This window comes from Ictalurus furcatus, chromosome 18 (genome assembly GCF_023375685.1).
Source record: "Ictalurus furcatus strain D&B chromosome 18, Billie_1.0, whole genome shotgun sequence".
NCBI lineage: Eukaryota > Metazoa > Chordata > Actinopteri > Siluriformes > Ictaluridae > Ictalurus > Ictalurus furcatus.
In genome coordinates, this window is record NC_071272.1 from 10,593,756 (window position 1) to 10,621,314 (window position 27,559).

The 27,559-nt window shown below is 38.2% G+C and overlaps 1 protein-coding gene across 2 annotated transcripts in view; it reads right to left on the reverse strand.

Annotated features, from left to right (window-relative positions):
* LOC128622106 (short transient receptor potential channel 5-like) overlaps positions 1 to 27,559 on the reverse strand; it is a 104,394-nt gene that overhangs the window by 69,493 nt on the left and 7,342 nt on the right. Inside the window, exons 1-2 of one of the 2 annotated variants that reach the window (XM_053648340.1) lie at positions 15,639 to 15,901; positions 1,220 to 1,628 (exon numbers count right to left, since the gene is read on the reverse strand). In XM_053648340.1, coding sequence (XP_053504315.1) covers positions 1,220 to 1,606 — 387 coding nt within the window. In that variant the 5' untranslated portion in view covers positions 1,607 to 1,628; positions 15,639 to 15,901. Of the gene's footprint in view, positions 1 to 1,219; positions 1,629 to 15,638; positions 15,902 to 27,559 lie in introns of those variants that run through there. The other variant, XM_053648339.1, reaches the window with a different exon arrangement.

Below are 27,559 nucleotides of genomic sequence, written 5' to 3' on the forward strand. Positions count from 1 at the left end.
CATTGCTACCCTCCCCAGGGGTGGTCGACCAACAAGATCACTCCAAGAGCAAGACGTGTAATAGTTACCCAGGGTAATTTCTAAGCAAATAAAGGCCTCTCTCACATTGGCTAATGTTAATGTTCAAGAGTCCACCATCAGGATATCACTGAACCACAATGGTGTGCATGGCAGGGTTGCAAGGAGTAAACCTCTGCTCTCCAAAATGAACCTTGTTGCCCTTCTGCAGTTTGATAAAGATCATGTGGACTAGCCAGAAGGCTATTGGAAAAATGTTTTGATGGATGAAACCAAAATAGAATTTTTGGTTTAAATGAGAAGCGTTATGTTTGGAAAAAGGAAACACTGCATTCCGGCATAAGAGCCTTATCCCATCTATGAAACATGGTGATGGTAGTATCGTGTTTGGGCCTGTTTTGCTGCATCTGGGCCAGGACGGCTTGCCATCATTGATGGAACAATGAATTCTGATTTATACCAGAGAATTTTAAAGGAAAATGACATGACATCTGTTCATGAACTGAATCTCAAGAGAAAGTGGGTCCTACAGCAAGAAAACAACCCTAAGCACATAAGCTGGGCTACTAAAGATTGGTTTAATAAGAATAAGGTTAATGTTTTTGAATGGCCAAGTCAAAGTCCTGACCTTAATCCAGTAGAAATGTTGTGGACGGACCTGAAACAAGCAGTTCATGTGAGGAAACCCTCCAACATCCCATAGCTGAAGCTGTTCTGTACTGAGGAATGGGCTAAAACTCCTCAAAGCTCATGTGCAGGACTGATCAACAATTATCAGAAATGTTTAGTTGCAGTTATTACTGCACAAGGGGGTCACACCATATACTGAAAGCAAAGATTCACATACTTGACCAAATATAATATTTTTGTCTGATTTGTTTAATTGGATTCTCTTAATCTACTTTTAGTGTGAAAATCTGTATCTATATTATGCAGAAATATAGAAGATTCTAAAGGGTTTACAATCTTTCAAGCACCACTGTATACAGTAGTAAAGATATTGACTCGATTTTCAGTTTCTTATTTTTTTTTCTCTTGCTCTCTAGGACTGACAACTTTATGTATAAGCTCAGCTTTTCCAAAGAGAGAGTCTCTTTGGAATTAAAAGAGAGTCTCTTTATGTTAATACGACCTAATAAAGCTGCAGCTGAACACAGGCAATCACTAGTTATAATTTTTAAATGGACATGTTGTTACTTGCCTGTTTTTCACCGCTGGGTTTCCTGTAGGATAGCAGCAACTCCACTGCACCCACCACCTCCTTGCGAATGGCGTATAGCAGAGCATCTCCCACATGCACACCATGACTCAGCAGCAGCTCCATTACCTCCAGATTCTCGTTCTCAATGGCGATCAGAAGGGCACTGCGTCCTAGCGGGTCCAGACAGTTAACATTAATATTGTAATAGATCTCAGCCTGTTCAAGGGCCATCTTTACACCTGCATAGTCCCCTTTCTCTACTGCACTTAGGTAGGCACGCTCCTCTGTTGAAAGCTCAGCCTCGGCCCGCACAATTTGCAGTGGTATCCGGTCACGGTATGGCGAATAACTCGCCTTCTTGTAGTACAGCTGCGCCATGGGGTTCATGAGAACTCAAGATCTCAGCAAGCTGGACAGAAATGAAACAATGAATTGGTTACATTTCAGGACAGTGTGATGAATAAGGAATAAAGAATGTCATCTCCAATTTGACTGCTATATAAACAGATGTTTCTTTGTCATTCTTTATCAGTCAGTACTACAGATTGTACTACTCAAAACTTTTGGGTTCATGCAGACTCATGATCCACAGATACTGCCATGCACAAGACCACATGAAGCTGGGCAGAAATAAAATGTAGACCACATTAAATTTTAATACTTTAAAACAATAGATTATGATGATTCCTGCCCCTCAGGACCTCTAGAAGTGCTCATTGCAATTTCCATTTTTGACCACAGGGTTCAATACTGCCACTGTGTGGAGCTCTGTAGAGCTAAATGAGGCAGTGAATATGCTGCTCCGTGATTACACATCTAGAAAGGGAGGAATGCAATGGAAGATCGGTTTATAGCTGTCAAATAGCTTTAAATGACTGGTTAGTTTAGCTTTAAATGACTGGTTAGTTTCTTGGTGTAATGAACAGAATCTGCTGTTTGTTAATAACTGGAATCTGTCCTGGGAGCGTCCTAGGTTGTTTCATCCTGATGGACTGCACTCCAGCAGCCTCGGAGCAAAACTGCTGACAACATCTCTAAGGCGCTACACTCCAAGTGTAGCCTACTTTAAGTACATCTTCCTACAATAACCATCTTCATCATAATCAATGTTCAATTAATAGTCCAGCACCTGTAATACATACTATAGAGACTATGTCTGTTCCCCGAACTATAAAAATACAGAGAAAATCTCGGAAAGTCTGTCTTCGTAACCTAATTAACATAAAATTAAATCATACTGAATGCACATCCAGCACCTTTAATCTGAAGCTAGGACTATTAAATATTAGATCTCTTGCGTCTAAGGCTCTTATTGTTAACGAAATCATTACTCATCAGGAATGTAATTTAATGTGTTTAACGGAATCTTGGATTAAACCAAACGAGTACATAGCATTAAATGAAGCCAGTCCTCCTGGATACAGTTATGTACATCAGCCTCGTTCAACTGGTAGAGGAGGAGGTGTTGGTCTCATCCATAGTCAAAATCTAGGCGTGACACAAAAACCTAGTCATAAATTTAATTCTTTTGAAATTCTTTATACCAGTATAACTTATGTAGCCACAAAAAATAAGTCAATTCCTCTAATTATTATATACAGACCCCCAGGGCCATATACTGAATTTCTTAGTGAATTCGCAGACTTTATCTCAAACCTGGTTGTGTCTGTAGATAAAGCATTAATCGTCTGTGATTTTAATATTAATTTTGATAACCTGGAAGACCCTCTGAGAATAGTGGTTGTGTCCATCTTAGATTCAGTAGGGATTAATCAGAAAGTAATCGGGCCTACTCATAATGGTGGTCACACTCTTGACCTGATACTAACATTCGGATTAAGAATAGAAAATATTATAATTTTTCCGCAGTCTGAAGTTGTCTCAGACCATCATCTTATCTCGTTCATAATACATATTGATCAGAATATTTCCACCTCGCCTCGCTACTGCGTAAAACATACTTTCACATCAGCTACTGCACCGAGCTTCATAAATAAACTCTCAGAAGCATCAATTAGATTTGGATCACCATCAGATCCGATAGAACTCGATCAGGCGACTGAAAGCTCAACACTCCGCTACACGCTAGATAGAGTGGCTCCACGCAAAAGAAAAATAATTAGAGAAAAAAAATTAGCACACTGGTATAACAATCAAATGCGTACCTTAAAACAGACAACTCGACAATTAGAATGTAAATGGCGTCAAACCAAACTGGTGATATTCCAAACAGCATGGAAGGAGAGCCTCCTGAAATATAGAAAATCTCTTAGCGATGCTAGAAAAATCTCTCTCTCCACCTTAATAGGAGATAACAAAAACAATTCTAGATTTCTATTTAACACAGTAGCAAAATTAACTAGGAATAAAACCACTACAGAGAGAAACACTCAATCATTACATAGCAGTGAAGATTTCATGAAATTTTTCATTGGTAAGGTTGAAAATATTAGATGTGAAATTCAGGCTATTAAATTAAAACCAGACAGTATTGTATCAAACCCATTAGATGATAATGTAGCAATATCAGATCAATGTTTAGAGTGTTTTGCTCCGCTTGGAGAGACTGAACTAGCTTCATTGATCTCTTCAGCCAATTCGTCAACTTGCATACTAGATCCTGTGCCTACATGTTTCTTTAAACAGATTTGTCCAGGAGTAATTGAACCACTTTTAAATATAATCAATTCTTCCCTTATCACTGGCTATGTACCTAAATCACTTAAATTAGCAGTTATTAAACACCTGATAAAAAAAACCTGACCTTGACTCCTCTCAACTGTCCAGCTATAGACCTATATCAAATCTCCCCTTCATCTCTAAGATCTTAGAAAAGGTTGTAGTAAAGCAGTTATGCTCATACTTACATAGGAATAACATTTATGAAATGTATCAGTCAGGATTTAGACTTCATCATAGCACAGAGACAGCGTTAGTTAAAGTACTAAATCACCTACTACTGGCCTCTGATCAGGGTTGTGTCTCGCAGCTTGTGTTACTCGACCTTAGTGCAGCTTTTGATACTATAGATCATACTATTCTCCTTGATAGATTAGAAAATGTTGTTGGCATTAAGGGAACAGTCCTCTCCTGGCTCAGGTCTTATCTGACCGATCGTTATCAATTCGTAGATGTAAATGGAGACTTCTCCATGCATACTGAGGTTACCTTTGGAGTTCCACAGGGTTCTGTTTTAGGCCCACTGCTTTTTACTCTATATATGCTACCTCTGGGTCAAATTATTCTTAAACATGGAATTAGCTTCCACTGTTATGCTTATGATACACAGTTGTATGTTTCAGCGAAGCCAGAGGACAGACAGCAGCTTAGTAAAGTTGAGGACTGTGTAAAGGACATTAGACATTGGATGTTAACTAACTTCCTTTTACTTAATTCTGATAAAACAGAAATACTTGTATTAGGACCACGTGTAGCTAGAAATAAGCTTTCTGATCACATGGTTACTCTGGATGGACTTTCTGTTTCATCATGTACAGTAGTAAAAGACCTTGGAGTGATGATTGACTCCAGCCTATCATTTGATGCTCATGTAGATAATATTACTAGGATAGCCTTCTTTCATCTCAGAAATATTTCTAAGATAAGAAATATATTGTCACTACATGATGCAGAAATACTAGTTCATGCATTCATCACCTCTAGATTAGATTACTGTAATGCCTTACTGTCTGGATGTTCCAGTAGGCACATAAACAAACTCCAGTTAGTCCAGAATGCAGCTGCTAGAGTCCTAACTAGAACCAGAAGATACGACCATATCACCCCAATCTTATCAACACTGCATTGGCTCCCAGTGAAATCTTGCATTGATTATAAAATACTTTTATTAACTTATAAAGCACTAAACAGTCTCGCACCACGGTATATAAGCGACCTTTTGGTTTTCTATGATCCGCAACGCCTACTTAGATCAAAAGATGCAGGCTATTTGACGGTACCTAGAATAGTGAAGGCTACAGCAAGGGGAAGAGCTTTCGCTTATAGAGCCCCACTGTTATGGAACAGTCTTCCAATTAGTGTTCGGGACTCAGACACAGTCTCAGTGTTTAAGTCTAGGCTTAAAACGTATTTGTTTACTCAAGCCTACCCTGACCAGACTTTCTATTATGCTAATTCCCAGTCCTAATAATCTTTTCTCTCCCTCTCTCCTTCTGCCAAGCCACACACGATTTTATGGAGATACTAGAGATCCTGATCCTTCTGATCTCTGGACCTACTTGATCCGTTTTGGATGTCCTGCCTCTGGATGAGGCTCTAATCTACTCCAATTCCATACTGCTGGGACTACGGCTGCTTCTAAGGCCATACAGACTTCATATAAGTCAATAATGAACTTTTTCACAATATCTGTTGTTACCCAGATGAGGATGGGTTCCCTTCTGAGTCTGGTTCCTCTCAAGGTTTCTTCCTCTTAAAACATCTTAGGGAGTTGTTCCTTGCCACCGTCGCCACTCAGTGGCTTGCTCAGTTGGAATAAATTCGCAACTTTAATATCTGTATACCGTGTTGATATTTCTGTAAAGCTGCTATGAGACAATGTCTATTGTTAAAAGCGCTAAAATTAAAATTAAATTGAAAATAGGAAAAAAAATTTAACTCATTGGTCACTCAGAAGAGGTAATTGGTATTTCAAGAGAATTTAAAATGTAATTAGGGAATTTAAAATGTGTGGATATATATGGAGAATTCTGCCTCATCTACCCCTAGGGACGAGTATAAATACTACAGTAGTATGCAATTAATAACAACACCAGCACTTAATAAAGTCTTCTTTAAAATAAAGGAAGCTAGAGACCATTTAATTGTCAGCTCAGCTATTATTATAAATTTCCTTTGGCATTCTCCAGTGGAATCTTTCAGTGGAATCTGTCTTTTTAGTGATTAACTGGCATCCACTGATTATGGGATTTTAACAGGAGTTCATAGTTCATTATTATTATTTTTATCTAACAATATATATTTTAATTGACAGACTTTGGAATATTGTGTCATTTCAGTTCTGTTTCTTTTCATGGAGTTTAATGTGAAATACACTGTACGTTGTTCTATATTATTACAGAACATGCTATGTGAATATCATATGGACTAATCACTGCAAAAGGTTTTAAATGGTGATTATGGGTATTTCATTGAAATCCTCTGGAATCATATGTGAATATGGAATACAATGTCAAGCCTTGAGGACTAAATAGTATATCTCCAAGCAAGTAGTGGAGGATTCTGAAGTGCAGTAAAGAGGCATTTACAGTGCATCCGGAAAGTATTCACAGCGCTTCACTTTTTCCACATTTTGTTATGTTACAGTCTTATTCCAAAATGGATTAAATTCATTATTTTCCACAAAATTCTACAAACAATACCCCATAATGACAATGTTAAAGAAGTTTGTTTTAAATATTTGCAAATTTATTAAAAATAAAAAGCAAAAAAAGCACATGTACATAAGCACATGTACTTATGTACATGTACATGTGTACATTTGCAAAGATTTCAAACAAACTTCTTTCATGTTGTCATTATAGGGTATTGTTTGTAGAATTTTGAGGAAAATAATTAATTTAATCCATTTTGGAATAAGACTGTAACATAACAAAATGTGGAAAAAGTGAAGTGCTGTGAATACTTTCCGGATGCACTGTATTTCAGATATGCATATAAATCCATCTCTAAAGAACTACCAGCTGTATGGATCTGCAGTGATATTGATCTAAAAAGAAATGCCTTAATTCCCCAACTTACTTTTGTGCTTGTTCTGCAGTCCTCCCAGTATGATACCTCCCCAGAAGACTGAATTAATCAGAAGGATAAATGTTTTACAGAGTTCTGTGTTTGATCCTGATAAACACACTAGACCAACTCTTGAAACTGACAGAAGCATGATAGGGAATTGATCCTCACTGTTCTAGTATAGTATAGGATTCAGCTCATAGTGAACTAAGAGCCTTAACTATACTTATGATACATGTTTATTTCAAATGCAAGTTTAAGGAGGGGTGCATAGCCCACTTAATTCTCTACCATGTTCTCTTTTACTACTTGGGGACTTGGGTCTTAGAGAATAATATCCATCCATCCATCCATCCATCTTCTTCCGCTTATTCCTTCTTCAGGGCCACGGGGAAACCTGCAGCCAATCCCAGGGAGCATCGGGCACAAGGCGGGGTACACCCTGGACAGGGTGCCAGTCCATCGCAGGGCACATACACACTCACACACACACACCCATTCATACACTACGGACACTTTAGACACACCAATCAGCCTACCATGCATGTCTTTGGACTGGGGGAGGAAACCAGAGTACCTGGAGGAAACCCCCACAGCATGGGGAGAACATGCAAACTGCTCACACACATGGCCCCAGTGGGAATTGAACCCCGGACCCTGGAGGTGTGAGGCAAACATGCTAACCACTAAGCCACCGTGTGCCCGAGAATAATATAAATAAATGAAATTTACTTATAAACACTTTAGTGATTTAATTAGAGCTTTAAATTTCAGCCATAACGATAAAACAACTGGCAGGTGAAGCGAATAACATTGATTATCTCATTACAATGGCACCTATCAAGAGGTGGGATATAACGCAGCAAGTGAACAGTCAGTACTTGAAGTTGATGTGTTGAAAGCAGGACAAATGGGCAAGTGTAAGGATCTGAGCGACATTTACAAAGGGCCAAATTGTGATGGTTAGATGACTGGGTCAGTGCAACACGAAAATGGTAGGTTTTCTGTGGTGTTCCCGGTATGCACTGGTTAGTACAGCAGTGTTGGAAAGTTTGTGAACCCATTCAAAGTTTCTATCTGTGTAAATATGAGATAAAACATCATCAGATTTTCACACAAGTCCTAAAAGTAGAAGAGAACTCACTTTAACAAATGAGACAAAAATATTATATTTGGTCATTAATTTATTAAGAAAAATTTTCCAATATTACACACAGTGGGGGAATTAAGTATCAAACTCGGCAAAAAAAATTTCAGTAAATAAATTTCCAATGAGGTGATTCACATGAAGTTTTCACCAGACTTTTGTATTAACTCAAGAAATCCACACATATAAAGAAATCCAAACAGTAACTCCATGAATGTTACACAAGTTATGTGTAATAAAGAGGAATGACACAGGAAAAAAGTATTGAACACGCTAACTGAAATTTATTTAATACTTAGTGGAGAAGCTTTTGTTTGTAATGACAGCTTCAAGGCCCTTCCTGTATGAAGAAATTAATCAGCTGCAGTATTGTGTGTGATTTTGGCCCATTCTTCTAAACATATTTAAATTTTGTTCAATTGGATTCAAGTCAGGTGATTGACTGGACCATTCTAACGCCTTGATTTTTTTCTCTGAAACCAATTGAGTGTTTCCTTTGCTGTATACTTTGGATAATTGTCATGCTGGAAGGTCCACCCACGTCTCATCTTCATCATCCTAGTGGATCGCAGCAGATTCTTCTCAAGAATCTTCAGGGAAAGGGCTCCATTCATTGTTCCTTCAATTATATGAAGTCTGCCAGTACCATGTGATCAAAACAGCCCCACCCCATGATGCTTCCACATCCAAACTTCACTGTTGATATAGTGTTTTACGGGTGATGTGCAGTGCCATTTCTTCTCCAAACATGGTGTATAGTATGACAGCCAAAAAGTTCAATTTTGCTCTCATCTGACTCGACTAAACTCTCCCAGTATTTCATAGGCTTGTCCAAATGAGTTGTAACAAACTTTAAACGAGCTTCAACATGCCTTTTCTTTAGTAATGGAGTCTTGTGGGGTGAGCAGTGGAGTGCATTGCCTATTGTTTTCTTTGTGATTATGGTACCTACTGCCCCAAGTGTTTCTGGAGCTCTTTCCGAGTGGTCCTTGGCTCTCTGACTACTCTTCTGACTATTCTTCTGACTCCCTGGTCAGAAATCTTATGAGGAGGTCCTGTGCATGGCCGGTTGATGAAGGAGTGATGTTGCTTCCAATTAAGGAAAATGGCCCCAATGGTGCCTACTGGAAGATTCAGAAGTTTTGAAATACATCTGTATCTGATTCCATCAATGTTTTGCAACAATAAGGTTGCAAAGGTCTTGGGAGAGCTCTTTGCTTTTACCCATCATGAGATTTTTCTTGTATGACACCTTGGTAATGAAAAGCCTTTATATAGACCATCAATTTACTAACCCAGCTGGTATTAATTTGCACAGATAGAAGGTATACTTACAGATTTCAGCTGGTTCCTTGCCTTACCTTGCCTTAGAGAGCTTCTTTTTCTTAGCGTGTTCAATACCTTTTTCCTATGTCATTCCTCTTTATTACACATAACTTTATTTATGGACTTTACTGTTGTGAATTCTTTATATTTGTGGATTGCTTGAATTAATAAAGTCTGGTGAAAATTTCATGTGAATAGCCTCATTGGAAATATATTTACTGAAAAAAATGTTAACGCGTTCAATACTTATTTCCCCCACTGTATGTGATTGTCAAATGTATTTGAACCTTTAGGATTAGCTGTTCATTTGAAGTTGAAATTAGAGTCAGGCATTTTCAATCATTGGGATGACAATCAGGTGTGAGTGAGTGTCCTGTTTTATTAAAAGAACAAAAAGTCTGATCTTGTTTGTGGAAGTATGTCATGGAATCAACAAAAGGATTTTTTGAGGACCTCAGAAAAAGAATTGTTGATGCTCATCAGGCTGGAAAAGGTTATAAATCCATCTCTAAAGAATTTGGACTCCAGCAATCCACAGTCAGACAGTAAAAATTGAGGAAATTCAAGACCATTGTTACCAGAGGTGGATAAATTAGCCAAAAATGTTACTCAAGTACAAGTACAACTACTTAAAAATATTTAAATACTTAAAAACTACTTTAAAATAAATTAATTAAATAATAAAAGTGATAATGTTAATAATTTACTTGAGTAAGCTTGCTACTTGAGTAATGAGAAAACTACTCAAGCAGCAAGCTACTAGTTATGTCGGATCTGATTAAAATGAAAGGAAAATCCTGAATCTCAGACTACATGGAAAAGTGTAAGTCACACCTCTCCTCGAAAGGCTGCATAGGATATGCTGCTTCATCTTGAACAAAGGTTTTATATCATATAAGAATATGATATAAAAGCTTTGTTCAAGATGAAGCAGCATATCCTAGTCCTGTGATGAACCTGTCATTTCCAAAACAAAATCTCTCTTACACACCTACACACACCAAAAAAACAAACATTTTCTCAACAGTTGACTGTCTTTATTTTCACTTCACAAACTTGTCAGCATCTGCATTTAAACAAGACAACAGAGAACAAAAGAACAGACTATGGAACGGAACAGATGAGAAAGTGTGTAGAGAGTGGTCATTGCAGACACTTTCAGAGCGGTGCAGCAGATTGTGAGACTCATGACCTCATAATATGTGATATGAACTAATTATTAAAACTACATATATGCATTAACATTTAACAGTAATGGAGGAATGACACAGAATGTAGTAAAAGTACATTCTGTGATTAAAAATGAACTTGAGTAAGTGTATAAGTATGGCTAGTTAAACTTACTCTTAAAAGTAACTTTTTTTCCCCAAAAAGTTACTCAAGTAAATGTAATGCATTACTACCCACCTCTGATTGTTACCCTCGCCAGGAGTAGTCAACCAACAAAGATCACTCCAAGAGCAAGACATGTAATAGTCATTGAGGTCACAAAGGAACCCAAGGTAACTTCTAAGCAAGTGATAGCCTCTCTCACATTGGCTAATGTTAATCAGGAGAACACTGAACAACAATCGTGTGTATGGCAGGTTTGCAAGGAGAAAACCACTGCTCTCCAAAAAGAACATTGCTGCCCATCTGCAGTTTGCTAAAGATCAAGAGGACAAGCCAGAAGTATAATGGAAAAATGTTTTGTGGACACATGAGACAACTTTTTCATTTAAATGAGAATAGTTAGGTTTGGAGAAAGGAAAACACTGAATTCCAGCATAAGAACCTTATCTGTGAAACATGGTAGTGGTAGTACCATGATTTGGGCCCGTTTTGCTGCATCGGGACCTGGATGGCCTGCCATCATTGATGGAACAATGAATTCTGAATTATACCAGAGAATTCTAAAGGAAAATGTCAGGACATCTGTTCATGAACTGAATCTCAAGAAAACATGGGTCATGCAGCAAAACAATGACTCACACAAGCATTCTACCAAAGAATGGTTAAAGAATAATAAAGTTAATGTTTTAGAATGGCCAAGTCAAAGTCCTGACCTTAATTCAGTAGAAATGCTGTGGAAGGACCTGAAGCAAGCAGTTCATGTGAGGAAAGCCTCCAACATCCCAGAGTTTAAGCTGTCCTATACTGAGGAATGGGCAAATGTGCAGTACTGATCAACAGTTACCGGAAATGTTTAGTTGCAGTTATTGCACAAGGGGCTCACACCAGATACTGAAAGCAAAGGTTCACATAAGCCACTTTTCTAATGCACAGTATGGCTCGACTCGACTCAACTCGACTTGCTTTTCTTTTCTGAGCTTGCTTTCCCACTGCAGTTTAGTGCTGCCTCAACATGGGTGCCATCTTCCACTCGCCTTCACGCAGGAATAATGTTGTATTATTGAAGCCCTGTACAAATACAGGGTCAGGCCGTATTCCAAATGCCTTTCCTGTTCACTGAACATGGACCCTATTAAGGATGTAAAATAACAATGTTCTAGAACCTACGTAGTGCTCGATATGACTGTTAGATTCAGCTGTGACATGAATGACTTTGATAAATGCCTGTTTCGAAATCGGTAACAAGCAAGCTGCAAAAATCTAAGACAGAAAACTTTGTTGTAATTTTATCTGTAATGAGATAAATGATACATAATTTTCAATTAACAGAATATTACCATACGCAAAGTATGTATTAAATGGCACACATTTATTCAGGCAAAATACAGAACCACTTCCCTACTCCCTCAGTGCGTGGATTACATTTAGTATCGGCTCAGCTCGCTTGGAACCTCGACCGAGGTGGTACTAAAAAATGTATCAGGTACCAGGTACTATCCACAGTGGAAAGGCCCCAGAAAGCGAGTCGAGCAGTACCGTGCAGTGGAAAAGCGCCAATACTTTTGCCACTCAGAGATATGTAATATTGGATCATTTGGCTCAATAAATAAATGACCAAGTATAATATTTTTGTCTCATTTGTTTAAGTAAGTTCTCTTCTACTTTTAGGACTTGTGTGAAAATCTGATGATATTTTAGGTTATATTTATGCAGAAATGTAGAAAATTCTAAAGTTCAAAAACTTTCAAGCACCACTGTACCTACCAAAAGTGGTCCAAGGAAGGGCAACCTGTGAACTGGCGACAGGATCACGGGTGCCCAAGACTAAAGGATCTGCTGCTAAAATCTTGGTGCCAGATACTACAGCATACCTTCAGAGGTCATGTGGAGTCTATGCTTCGATTGGTCAGAGCTGTCTTGGCTACACAAGGGGGGACCTACACACTATTAGGCAGGTGGTTTTAATGTTATGATTCATCTGTATAAGTCTATAATATAAAAGTGATGTTCTCAAACTGTTTTCACCAAGCGCAGTCTTTAGACTTATCAAATAAGAACATCCACAGCCATCTTTCAGGTGTCCATGTGGTACCATCCACAGCAATACCATGGTGATGGTAATGTCCATGTTTGGTATAAGCTAATCTGCTGAATACTCAGTCATAGCATGTTATATTTACATTTATACCATTTTTAAATTATATTGTTACTCCTTGGCACCTGTCTTTTGCACTACCTGTTATATCAAACACTTCCACACTAAAACTGTGTATTGTTCGCCGCTACACTGTCACTTACTGTGCCTATTGTCCTGTTTTAGCAGTTACTGTACTGTCCTGTGTTGTTAGCACACGTCTGCATGTGCACTTTATGTAGAATGTTTGTAGATCTTATTTAGTTCTGTGTCGTCTCATGTGGTTAGTTTGTTGTTTTATGTAGCACCATGGTCCTAGAGGAATGTTGGTTCGTTTCACTGTGTACTGTACCAACAGTATATGGTTGAAATGACAATAAAACCACTGGAACTTGAACCACTTGAACTTCTCCTAAAGGAGGTGCCAAGCAGAAGTATAGGATCAGGCAGGTACACTGTTGAGGCAAATGTTAATTTTCATAAATTCCTCATTCCCTTGACACATTTTAAATACTAATTAACTCTTTTGAATGACCATTTTTTTTGTTTGTTTCCATTTGACAGATACAAGCTGAAAATTCCATAGATTTACTTGCCTTTCAAGAAGTTGCACAGTTGTGGGGGAGCACAATCACTGCTCCGTTTAGCACAGTACTTATTATTGCATCTAGTGGTCAAAAATTGGAACAGCAACAGGTGCTAGTAGAGGAAAGCAGCAGACAGGACTGTTAATGGCAGGGTGGTTTTATGCCAAATTAGTTGAAAAAGGCCACAAACATCAAAGATGTTTCATTGCAAATAGTTGTTATAAATCTAATAAATTTCCACCAAAAAGGTGACATGTAAGTGCAGACAGTGTGTCTATGATGTACAGAACCTTTTCTATTGTAAGATATAGTGCAATGTCTGGGATAAGGAGAGGGGTATATTATGGAATGAATAGTTTATGTACATCAGAATTGTGTGTGCACCATGGTGACCTTGCGTCCCTTTTCCAATGTTTTAACTTTTTTTTTTTTGCTAGTTTCAGGTCTTTAGTGTGATTTTTAATATGTAGTTGGGCTGGAAATTCTGCTGAAACCTGACAACCCGGGTTTGTCTCACTTGAAATGACAATGGGCTGCTTGCACAAACACTTCTGCATTATAATCAAAATGGCACTTCTGCTTCTAGCTCGTCCACTATAATGGCAGTGGTACTATTTTACACCCAGTGTCTGCAGGAGCTCCCGAAAATGAACATCAGTGACGTTCATCATGTATGTAAGAACACTTGCATAGCTCTTCCTAGTAAGCTGGAAAAGGCATCAGGCTGTATGCTTTGTCATACCTAAACTACTATGAATGTAAGAAAATATGGATTAATAGTAATGAACACCCAGACACACAAACACAAATAACCAATCACCCATCTAGACACACAAACACCAACACAACCAACCCCTCCCCACACACAAATAGCCATAAACCATATACCTCCATACACAAAAACAGCTACACAACCCCCAAACACATATGCCTATCCCCCACCCCTATTCAGAAACAACTACACACACATACATGCACACACACACACACACACACACTTGCATGTATAAATAGGTGTCAGAAGATGGAAGCAGCCTTCGGATGTTTATTGAATATAGAATGAGGTTCTGACCCATATACCAAGCATGATGGATGGTAATGTTTTTTTCCACACTAGCATTAACTTGTTTGTTGATTGCTTTTCTGCTTGGGCAGTGAGATGGCAAATGCAGATCAATGTACTGCAGTCTGTTTTGCAGCTGCAGGAGAAACAAGCCAATCTGAACACTGCATGCTTAATGTAACTTGATTATAGTGTTTACATGCAGCTACTCATATGATCATATTTACTGCTACACAGTGAATAATTTATGCCTTTTGCTCTGGTCTCTCTAAGTAAAATGTGCTATAAAAGCGAATATCCATGAATATGCATTGTCATATAAAATGTCATATGTATGACATATATATTATGTATATTCTGCATGTTATATAAATATATAATAACAAGTTTTTCTGTTGAATTGCAGCTTTCCAGGTTTTTTCTTTATCTATGGTGATTTGTCCAGCATAGACAGTGTAGGGTAAGGGTTAATGCCACTGATTCAGTGTACTTGTAAAAAATATCCAGCATATGCTTGAAATATGGGTGGGTAGAGCAATGCCAATGTGTGTGTTTCAGCTAGAGGAATTACTAATTTGCAGCAGACAAACAGCAATGCCCTCAGTGGACCAAACAAGCCATTTGCCTGTGGACAAAATTGGTAATTAAAAAACATTACTTTGTTAGGAGAGCGAAAGAGCAGCATAGTGTTTGCCATTTGTGTTAGAGAGAGTGATAGGGAGCAAGAGAGAGAGAGTGTGAGAGAGAGTGATTAAGTGTGTGTGTGTGTGAGAGAGAGAGAGAGAGAGAGAGAGAGAGAGAGAGAGAGAGCCAGTGGACAAATCTAATGTCAGTCACATTCTTACACTTCCAAGTGTTTTGGTGGGTGTACAAATGTTTACCCTTTTCATAACATGATCATTTTCTTGTTAGTATATATATGTACCACAGTCATGCTAATAAAGCTTGTTTGAATTTGAGAGAAAGAGAGAGAGAAAGAGATTGAGAGAGAGGCAGGGCTGTAGCTTGAGCCCAACGCTATTCAGTATATACATCAATGAACTAGCAAGGGCTCTGGAACAGTCTGCAGCACTCGGACTTACTCTAGTAGACACTGAAGTCAAATGCCTCCTGTCAGCAGGTGATCTGTTGCTGCTGTCACCCACAACAGAGGGTCTACATCAACATCTAGACCTCCTGCAAACCTTCTGCGCAGACATGGGCTCTGTCAATTAACCACAAAAAGACTAAAACAATGATATTCCGAAAAAGACACAGTTGCCAAGACCAACATCATAACTTCACATCAGACAAAATCAGAGAAAAAGCATGAAGCACTTTTTACACTATTAAGACAAATATCAAAACTGACATCCCAATCAGAATCTGGCTAAAAAATAATTTAATCAGATCTAGAACCCATTGTGCTCTATGGAGGCAAGGTCTTGGGGCCACAAAACCGAGGTCTCGGTTTGGACACAAATCAAGAGTTCACTAAATGGGACAAACACCCAATAGAGACTCTGCCTGCATAGCAGAATTAGACTGTACACGCTAATAATTAAAATTCAAAAAAGAGCCTTTAAATTCCATGCCTACTTAAAAAATAATGACTGTGCTGCCAAATTCAGTTCTAATCACATCATTAAGTTTGCTGATGACACTACAGTTGTGGGCCTCATCAGCAACAATGATGAGTCAGCATACAGAGAGGAGGTGAACCAGCTTGCAGAATGGTGTAGAGACAACAATCTATCTCTTAATGTTGATAAGACTAAAGAGATTATTGCTCACTTCAGAAGGACTGAAGTGGACCATTCACCATTGCACAGCAACGGAACAACTGTGGAGAGAGGCAAAAGCTCCAAGTTTCTTGGTATGCACATGACAGTGGACCTCTCCTGGACTCTCAACACCACCTGCCTAGCCAAGAAGGCCCAGCATCACCTCCACTTCCTCCCATACTCACCTCATTCTACAGAACGATGATAGAGAGTGTCCAGACCAGCTGTCTCAGGTACAGGAACCGCACAGCCTCTGACTGCAAGACCCTACAGTGAATTGTGAGCTGTGACAGCTGAAAAGATCATCAGGTTCTATCTACCCACAATTAAAACGTCAATCAAAAACTGCTGCATCCGCAAAGCCACCAGGATTTCAGTATTTCAGACCTCTCTTACCCCTCTCATGGACTCTTCACCCTCCTGCCATCTGGCAGAAGGTACATGAGCATCCATGCCACCACCAGCAAACTCTGCAACGGTTTCTTCCCTGAGGCAGTCAAATTACTCAACACTCTGTTGCCTCCCAAAGCTCACCTGGGAGAGTCAAACACCTAACCCAGTAAGACTCAGTACTCAGTACTCCGCACTTTACATAGCTGCAACAGTCACTTAACATTATGGAACTAGTTTTTGCTCCCAATATTGCAGCTGTACATGTGCTGCCACATGCCACAGTAGCTTACAGTTTACAACCCATGTTCTGTGTATTTATTGTCTTGCACTCATCTCACACTGCTATGTATTGCACTTTATGTAGTCTTGTGTACTTTTCTTTGTTGCACCATGGTCCTGAAGAAATGACATTTCGTTCCAATGTATACAAGCTACAATATATAGAGGATTGACAAAAAAAACTCACTTGACTTGACTTGAAAATAATGACACAGAGACCCTCCATTACAAAGCCCTAAGATACCAAGATCTAACCCCAGAGAGAAGTCCCATTAGTCAGCTGATCCAAAACAAGTCCAGCCAAACCCCAGCACAAAACCCCTGATAGACCAAATTTTTTAAATTTGTAATACTCTGGCACTTACACCTCTATTCTGTGCACTTTCTTCCTCAAGCACTCAATTAAATATCTTGTATGGTCGCATTACTTATATTGTTCTCTGCTTGATATATTGCTTTGATTGTATTTCCTCATTTGTATGTCACATTGGCTAAAAGTGTCTGCTTAATGAATAAATGTAAATATCTAAAACACTGTACAAAAGCAACAGCTCCACAAAGTAAATTAGAATGTTATCTGTCCCTAAACAGAGAGTAGAAATTGTAAGTATACTTGCACATAGTGACGGACCCAAAAACCTTCAAACATTTACAAAGAACGCTGTTTATTTGAAGACCATGCTAAATTTTTCTTAGTTTAGAACTTTTCTTAGTTTAGTTTTCTGGACTTCCGTTTCTGGTTGACAGGGTACGCTGGTTATTCCACCTGGAATAACCTGCAGCATGCAATGGGAAATCAACACTTCGGTCCGGCTGCGTATGTGAATTGTACGACTTTGTGCTCACAGTGCACTTCGGAGTATCAACGCCTTGGCCCGGCTATGAGTGTGCACTTAATGACCATGGACGTAAAGTACACTACACACTCGCTTCTGAATTTAAAACAGAGCTCTTATTGTCTAGCTAAAGGCTCTTACAAACTCTGACAAGATGCTGGATTGCTACATCCTAAATCATATGTCCATCAGGGTTTGAGGCGCAGTTTTGCTGTCTCATCCTCTCCTAACATCTTTGTCCCTACCTGTCGACATAAGACCAACAAAACGTTTCATACTGGTGTTGATCACAGTAATTTAATATCGGTTCCCCGAGTGGAGATTAAACCACTGTCGTCACCGCTTCAGAGCCCGGCTTATGCTGCATTATTCAATGCGCGGTCCGTGAATTACAAGGATTTTCTTACAGATAAAAAGCTGGACTTCTTATTTGTAACCAAAATCTGGCATAACGAAAATATTGGGCTCCTGCTTAACCAGGTCACTCCAGCGGGCTTTGGAGTATTAGATCTCCCGAGGTTAACTGACAGAAGCGGAGGCATTATTGTGGTTTACAACCTGAAGTTCACTATAAGCTCTGTGTCCTTTCTCCAGTTTTCATCATTTGAATGCCTGGTCTTGAGTATTTCTGCTCCTATATCTACAATCATTGTGACAGTCTATAAACCACCTAAGGCTAAGACACATGCAGCTTTTATGTCAGAGTTTGCTGACTTACTGTCAATGTTGAGTATGAAGTTCCACAGAATACTAATTGGGGAGACTTTAACATTCATGTGGACCAGACTGACTCTGACGGCTAAGGAATTTCTGTCGGTACTTGATTGTTTTAACGTCACACAGTTTGTAACTGACCCGACTCATAACAAAGGCCCTACCCTGGATCTTGTGATTGCAAATGGCTCATTTGTATTACATTTTTCATCTGTTGACATTGGGCTGTCAGATCATTTAGCTGTCTGTTTAATCTGGAACTTTATTATCCAAGTGAGCCTACCATCCAAACAGTAACTTTCCGGAAGTGGAAGTCGATTGATTAGACAGTTTTCTCCAATTCTGTTGTTTCCACCTTTAGCGATCTGCATCGCTCATCGCTGGAAGAGAAAGTTCTACAGTTAAATTCTGCTCTTGCTACTAATCTTCACTCTTTTGCTCCCCTAAGGTCACATACGGTTACATTTGCCTGCTCTGCTCCCTGGTATAATGACAATCTGCGCACTAGAAAGGCTGCTTGTCGGAAAATGGAGTGTAAATGGCGCCTTACTGGCTTGAATGTCTACTATCAAGCGTGGAAGGATCTTCTGGGTGATGACAGAGCATTAATTGAGACTGAAAGATCATCTTATTTCTCTCAGACTATTGTAAACAATCAAGGAAATCCCATACACTTGTTCCAAACCATAAACAGATTGCTTCAAGTTAATGCTGTTGCCACCCTGCCTGTTTTTCAGCAGCTATGTAATTATTTTCTTCAATTTTTTAATTCTAAGATTGATGATGTTCACAAACAAATTTCCATCACATCTGACTCCGCCGCTTCACTCCTTCATCCATCTGGGTTCGCTGGTGTTTCTTTCACTCATTTCTCACTGTTTGATTCTGAGGCTCTCACAAGGGAGGTATCCAGCATGCTGTGATCGCTCGGCCTCCATTATCACTTTTTTACTGATGATACCCAAATCTACATTCACTCAAAATCTGGTGAAAACCTTGATGTTTGTTTTCTTTCTGACTGTATTTCTGAGATAAAAACATGGATGAATAATAATTTTCTGTGCCCGAATAGCGGTAAAACCGAAGTTATGCTTATAGGTTCCCGTCATCAAATTCTCAAAGCTGGTTCACTGTCTCGGTTTGTTGATGGCTCTGCTCTAGAGACTCTAAGTAAATGAGGAACCTTGGAGTAATTTTTGATTCCAGCCTTACATTTGATTCTTTTGTTCAGAGCACTGTTAAAGCATCCTTTTTTCACCTCAGAAATATAGCAAGATTTTAGCCAGAGTTTCTAAATCCACACTCAATAAACTCCAATATGAACAGAACTCTGCCGCCAGGATCCTGACTGGGACCAGGAAATACAATCATATTACTCCTGTTTTGGAGTCCTTGCACTGGCTCCTGGTCAGGTTCCATGTCGATTTTAAAATTATGATGGTGACATACAATGCATTACATGGCTTGGCTCCTCATTATTTATCTACTTTATTAATCTCTTACACCCCAAATCACAGACTGCACTCCTCACAGTGTAATTTGTTAACTGTTCCACAAACCCACTTAAAATCTATGGGTGACAGGGCTTTTTCTGTCTATGCTCCTTCCCTTTGGAACACTCTCCCTCTTGAACTTAGGGAAGCTCAGACCTTTGACATTTTTAATGATTGAGCTCAACTCAAGACTTTCTCTTTTAAACTTGCATTTGATTGCTGATGTCTACTTTTATTGTTATTATTATTATTATTATTATTATTATTATTGTTGTTGTTGTTGTTATTTAAAAAAAAAAAATTCTGTGTACTGCTTATTTTGTGTACAGTGCTTTGAGAAGCTGCTTTTAAAGGCACACTATAAAATAAAGTTGTTTATTATAGGGATGTCACGATACCAAAAATCTAGTAGTTGGTACCTATACCACCAAAAGTACACGATACTCAATACCAAAGTCGATACCATGATTGTGATAGGTGTGGTTTAAAAAATATATATATATATATATATATATATATATATATATATATATATATATATATATATATATATATATATATATATATATCTGTCCAGTCCCTATATATGCACATGTATGTATATATATATATATATATATATATATATATAAATGCAATAATGCTCTGTGGACTGCTCTCATAGGACTGGGCCTTACTACTCCGATGTTGTTCTCTCATGTTAAATATTAATTAAATTCTCCTGTATCTGCATCTAAATGTACTGTCCCCTCCAAAAATATTGGAATAGAAGGCCAATTCTATTAGTTTTTTTTATATACTTTGAAGACATTTGGGTTTGAGATCAAAAGATAAATATGAGATGATAAATCATAATTTCTGCTTTAATTTCCTTATATTTACATCGAGATGTGTTTAAAAACCAAGGACATGGCACCTTTTGTTAGAACCCACCAATTTTTTTTAAAAAAATATTTGAACACGTGACTGATAGATGTTTCTTGCTGCCCAGGTGTGTCCTGTTAAATTGATTGTTTAAAGAAAAGCTCTGAATGTCTACTCTTGGTTTGGGAGAGAGGTTTCTCCTGTGAAGACAACATTTGTTGTTAAAAAGGATAAACCAAAAGACCAGAGAGAAAAGCAGGAAAATCTATCAGAGCCATTGCACAAACATTGGGCATAGCAAGTACAATAATTTGGAATGTCCTCAACATTAAAGAAAACACTGGTGTACTAACAACAAGGCATGGAACAGTTCTGCCAAGGAAAACAACAGAAGTTGGTGACCAAAACACTGTGAGAGCGGTGAAGAAAAACCTCAAAACAACAGTTGGTGACATCACCAACAACTTTTATAGAGTAGGAGTGAAGGTATCACAATCCACCACACCTGCTTCTGGAATGGGCTCACTAATCTTTATTGATGATGTAACTCATGATGGTAGCAGCATAATGAATTTAGAAGTCTACAGAAACAATCTGTCTTGTATGTCCAATCGGTCCAATTTGCAGATAAATACAATACGTTGACACAAAAAGCACTGAAAGAAGCTACAGTACAAATCTGGAAAAGAAAAATGCAACAGTTTGGTGGTGTCAGTGGGTCACTCAAGTGTTATTTACATTCATTTACTTTAAGACTGTCTGTTCCTATACTTTTGTTCACCTAAAAATTGGGTGTTCTGCCACCAAAGGTTGTATAATGCATCTAGATGTAAATATCAAGAAATGGAAACTGACATTCTAATATAATGTATTTTTGCTAAACATTGAAGACATTTGAAGGCACCAATGATAAAACGATCAGAGTCACATTGTGCTGGAATTCCAGAATTTGAATTTAAAAGTTCAGAACCTTCTTATGTCATAATAGTTGAGAACAGAGAAAATCTTGATGATATGTTCACTAGACCCATTCATAGTCTTTATGAAGACACCAAAAGTTATCAGCCATTATTGTTTACATTGTGTTAATTGAAGCATGAAAAAATGCTTGCGCGGATTCTGATCTTTCTTTCGTGGGTATTCACAGTAATACAGTGATGAACTTATACTAATTTATTCAATTGAGCATAATCAACATCACTTAAATACTGAAAACTCACAGAATATACATTATACGTCAATCTCAACTTGAATATTATTAATTATTAATTATTAATATTAATTAATTATTAATCATTAATATTAATATTATATTGTTATATAAATATTAGAGCAATTAATAATGAGATATGTTGAAGAAATTTGACAGTAAATTAACAATGAAATTCACTCAGCTGGGTGTCCGTCATTACTCAAAGCCTATTGGCTGATTTCGGTCATGTGACTGGACTGTGATCATTTTTCCATAGCATGTCTTTATTTTAAATGGAAAATTCTGTAACCCTGATCTTTCTATCATCCAAGTACATTTATGAGATCATTCTTCAATGCTCAATCAATAGCCGTGGATGCACAACTCCAAAAAAATACAGTTTTGTGACTGATCATTTTTTCATTGTGGTCTTCATTTGGGTTTGAGATCAACAGCTGAAATTCTGATCTATTGTTTCATATTCATCTTTTGATCTCAAACCCAAATGTCTTCAATGTATAGCAAAAACAATTGGCCTTGCTGTTCTGATACTGTCAACAAGGCCAACAACAAAACCATTTTGTATATTGTGTTTAACCCCTGTAAATGATGGCAAAAATCCTCACTTGATCTCTGCTGGCTTTTGATCAGCAGAGATCAAGCAGAAGACTTTTTTTGTGTGTTGTTTTTACAAAACCACCCCATCATTCATGCGCATGGCTCACAATGTTCCCAGAGATGAAAATGATTGAACATTCATTAAATATTTAGGTGAACCAATGATACAAAAAGGTATTTCCTAGGCACAGAAATTCTATTATATGGCCATAAAATGTGTATAAATTATACTTTTCACATTTTGGTACAAAATGTGATTAAATTAATTGTAAAGAAGTAACAAAAACTGTGCATCACACGTGCTCAGCACAGAAATCATTTTATGTGAGTGGTATCTGACAGATATTTGGTACCAGGACTCATAACTCCTCCTGTCTCTACATATGCACTGGTTAAATGTGCTCTAGTGTACACAGTGTGACTTGCTGCAACAAATGCAATTTTAAATTTTATTCAATTATATAATTGTATTGTTTTCATTAATCTTTTCTAACAAAGTATGCATTGGCTAAAGCTCAAATTCCACATTGTACATAAACTGGGCATTCCTATTATTGCTCATTAGGGATGTACCGAAATGAACATTCTTGGCCGAAGACGAAGCCGAATATAAGCCGTTTTTTCATGGTTTTTTCATTTATTTTGCCATTTTTTTTCACCATTGCATAAATTAAATAGTCAAAATGTGCTTTTTACTATTTTGTCTTGCTTTTCAAAGAAAAAATCAATTACAAAAACTACAATTTCAAAATATTTATTTAACACTGAACTTTTTTTTTCATTCCAGCAGGCATAGGCTACCAACAAGGCACAACATAACTTTAAATAAATAAATTAGTAAAATAAAAATATTTTTTAGGTGGTCATCTTTGAGACCCCCTTGAATAGCCTATGTTAGGCCTATAACTGACTGCTGAAAGAATGTAACACTCTGAAACCTTCAACAAAAAAGTGTATTGACAAGAGTGCAAAAAATGATTATATTCGGTTATATATGGCTGATTATATTTGGGATATATACTGCTTGTGTCCCTGTAAACCTCGTGGAGTATTATAGTAGATATAGTATAGTTAGATACGTTATTAATGTTATGTTCCTTGATATATTTAGTTAGTTTAAACTATAGATTAGTTCATTTAGTCCCCACTGGTTTTTCCGCTCCCAGTCCATAGTACTAGTTCATGTTTCTTGTTTTGTGTTTAGACCCTGTTTTCTGTGACCGCGACTTTGATTCCTGCTTTGCTCCGTTTATGCCTGTTTGCCGATCGCCCGACCCTTTGCCTGTCTTGACTACGTTTTTTGGATTACGATTTGGATTTGTCTGCCTGCCCTTAAATAAATACTTCTTTACCTGCACCTGCTTCCGTACTCTACTCCCTTAAGTCTTGCGACGTGACAGAATACTCCGGAACAGAAACAAAACAAACGCACGTGTCCACAGTAAACAATGTCACGGTTGTCAACATCCGAAGAGCATGCTCTCGCTGACCACTCGTGCACGTAGCTCATGCATGCGTGTGCCCCCTCATCTCTCCAAGCCTGCTGCCGGAAGTGGAGGTCATGACATTCGCGCATCTCACTCTGGTTGCTAGGCTATTTGGTCACGTAATCAAACACGTCATTGTTAGGTTAAATTAATTCAGCCTTTTCACTTATTTCGGTTGCCGAACATTCGGTGCATCCCTATTCCTCATACCACATTTTTATTCATCTCAATTTGTTTGTTTGAAAAAGTATATTCACAATAAATAATTAATTAAGGCATACAATTCAGAAGAATTATATGTTCCAGCCAAAGACACCAGGGCCTTCTGGATTGGTAGAGAGGAATAAAAGGACACACAGAATATGCTTAGGCTGTTAATCTTAGGTAAAAGCTAAATGGTGGGGTTAAGCAGAACCACTGCCAGTATTGAAAACACATGGCACTCAGTCTGATATACTAATTAGTTACGTAGGCAGTTATTTACTAGAACACAGGAATGCAAGGCAGCAATTCTGTTGTTTTTCCTTTCTTTACTTGTACATTTTATTTTCTAACTGAACATACACTCGCTGTCTACTTTAATAGGAACGCCTGTACAACTGCACATTCATGCCATTATCTAATCAGCCAATCATGTGGCAGCAGCACAATACATATAATCATGAAGATACAGGTCAAGAGATTTTCACACACAACAGTCTAGAGCAGTGGTGTCCAATCGTATCCAGAAAGGGCTGCTGTGTTTGAAAATCTTTGAAATACTCAAACTCATCTGGCACCATCAACCATGCCACATTTTTCCCCATTCTGATGTTTGATGTGAGCATTAACTGAACCTCTTGACCAGTATCTGCATGATTTTATGCATTGTGCTGCTGCCAATGCTGTGACTCAGGTGTGGCTTCTGCTTGGTTGGAATGAAAACCAGAACCTACACCTGAGTCAATTGCAGTGACGTGTGGTGAGGTTTGTGGCTGGGGAGGCACTGACTCTTTCAAAGTCAGATTTACAAATAGCAAGTACAAGTACATGTACTTGTAAATACAAGTAGCACAAATTCACCATTCAACTGGCTGCTTGCTGGTTATGTTTCATATCCTATATCAGCATTCTTTACACACACGTAGGTAAGGTACATATTTGGCCAAAGAAGAACATTAAATTTATAGTGGCTCTGAGAGTGCACATTTGGTCTGCACCCTCCGTGTGTTCTTAATTTGCCATCACAATTCCACAATTCATACTCATTCAATACAAATGAAAGTATATACAGTCCACAATAAAAAGACAAACGTAGTTTTATTCTTTAAAATAACTTAATTTTTTTCTTATCTTGTTTTATATTTTTCTTATTTATTATTTTAAAAAAGGGCTGGTCTTTTATTTTTGTCGTGGACTGTACAGCAGTGTATGCATGGTCTTACCTTTACTCGTCTATCATTACTCACATCATCAAATCCCAAAAACGCCTCCTTACTTCACAGGCCACCTCACTTCACGCCACATAATGCAAAATGACAGAGATCTGGGCTTTGTTTGTGACATCCATTGTCTTGTCTACTTCTACAGCAACAAATAGGGCTGCATCTCCTTTTTTTATATCATTTCTAATCACATCACTTATTGCTTCAATTAAATCGTTCTGAATTCTGTTTGATAAGCCAGAAAACAGTGGATGTCTCCAAATGTCTAGCTAACCTAACATCTTTCTCAGCAAAAGTATGTAATAGTTCTACATAGTTGCCACGATTAGAAGAGGTCGTATTCTCATCGTTAGCACGAAATGCTAATTGCTGTTTGGCTAGGAAGCAAGTTGCATTAATGAGGTCTTTTAAAATCTCTCGGTTTTCTTTTACCTTAGCATTGTGGACGCTAACATTTAGTCTCCGCTGTTCGGAATGTGAGTAGTTGAACTTTCATGTCTGCTGAGGCTTCTTGGTATATTTTTCAAGTCACAAAATCCTGTTGTAGTCCAGACATTGTCACCCGTTGAGAACAAAAGGCAGGGAAAGTAGAAAAGACGGTTTCTCATAGCACAACCACGGAGCCAGTGTTTTCGAGTGTACCACTCCATTTGAAAAGAGCGTGTTATCTTCTGTCCCATCGTTTGAAGCAAATCTTTTAGTTCCGGCATCGGTCTTCCATTATTTATCACTTCCAGTTTTGAGAAATGTTTTAGCTTATATATAAATCTTCCATTTTTGCAGTCAGGGCAAAAAATAAAAATAAACAGACTGATGCAGTGCACTTGACTTTTTTAGCTAGCATATTACCCACAATGCCATTTGTCTGTAATACGTGAAGAAGAACAATAGCAGAACAAGCCCGTATGCTCTCACACGCCCCTTCAGTAAGGCAGAGGTACTGGCTGCCTCCCCTCCTGCTTTTTCACTGCGGTGTTATGTCAGATCAGCAAGACTAATATGTTATACACATACGTGAAATACATGACCTAGACTATGGAATGTGAGGACATATAATAAAAGTGTGTACAACCATTACATTGGTGACATACAGAGAGATCAATTGCACGTGCTCAAGTTGAGCAAAAAAAAAATGAGCAGCTCAAGCCAGTTTGTGAGGGATTGCGCAATCCGAGAGGAGGCTCAGCTCGTCGTTGCCTCCCTTCACGTCTTTCCCCATATTTGAACAGGAAAATACACAAATTCAGCGATATTGACTATAAAAATCATTGGACTGATTTTAATCATACAATAATTATAATTTCTATCACAGATCAGTGGACAAATATTTATTTATTTATTTATTTAGAATCATTATTTGTTTTTTACATTTCATGATGACACAGGGGAGGCACTGCCTCCCCTGCCTCACCTGGCCGCATGTCACTGGTCAATTGAAAGCCAAGCTCGACTGATTAAATTGGAAATAGGTTGGAATCAGGTGTGGCCCCTGTTTGATTGGAATTTTAAAAAATTTGCACCGACACTGGCCCTTTGCAGATAAGATTTGACTACTCTGCCCTTGAGTTTACACAGAATAGTGCAAAAAAATCACACCCAGTTTCAGTGACTCTGTGCCCATGATTCTTGAATGACCTCAGATTCTTGTTCTTGGCTGACAGGGGTGGAACTGATGATGTGCTCTTCTACTGTTGTAGCCCATCCACCTTAAGGTTTAATGTGTTGTGTGTTCTGGATGCTTTTCTGCTCACCACAGTTGTAAAGAGTGCTTCTGTGTGAAATTCCCAGGAGATCAACAGTTTACTCAATACTCAAATCAGCTCATTTGGCACCAGCAACCATTCCATGGTTAAAGTCACAGAGATAACACTTTTTCCCCATTCTGATATATGATGCGAACATTAACGAGCCGCTGAACACCTGAGACACTGCCATCAGGT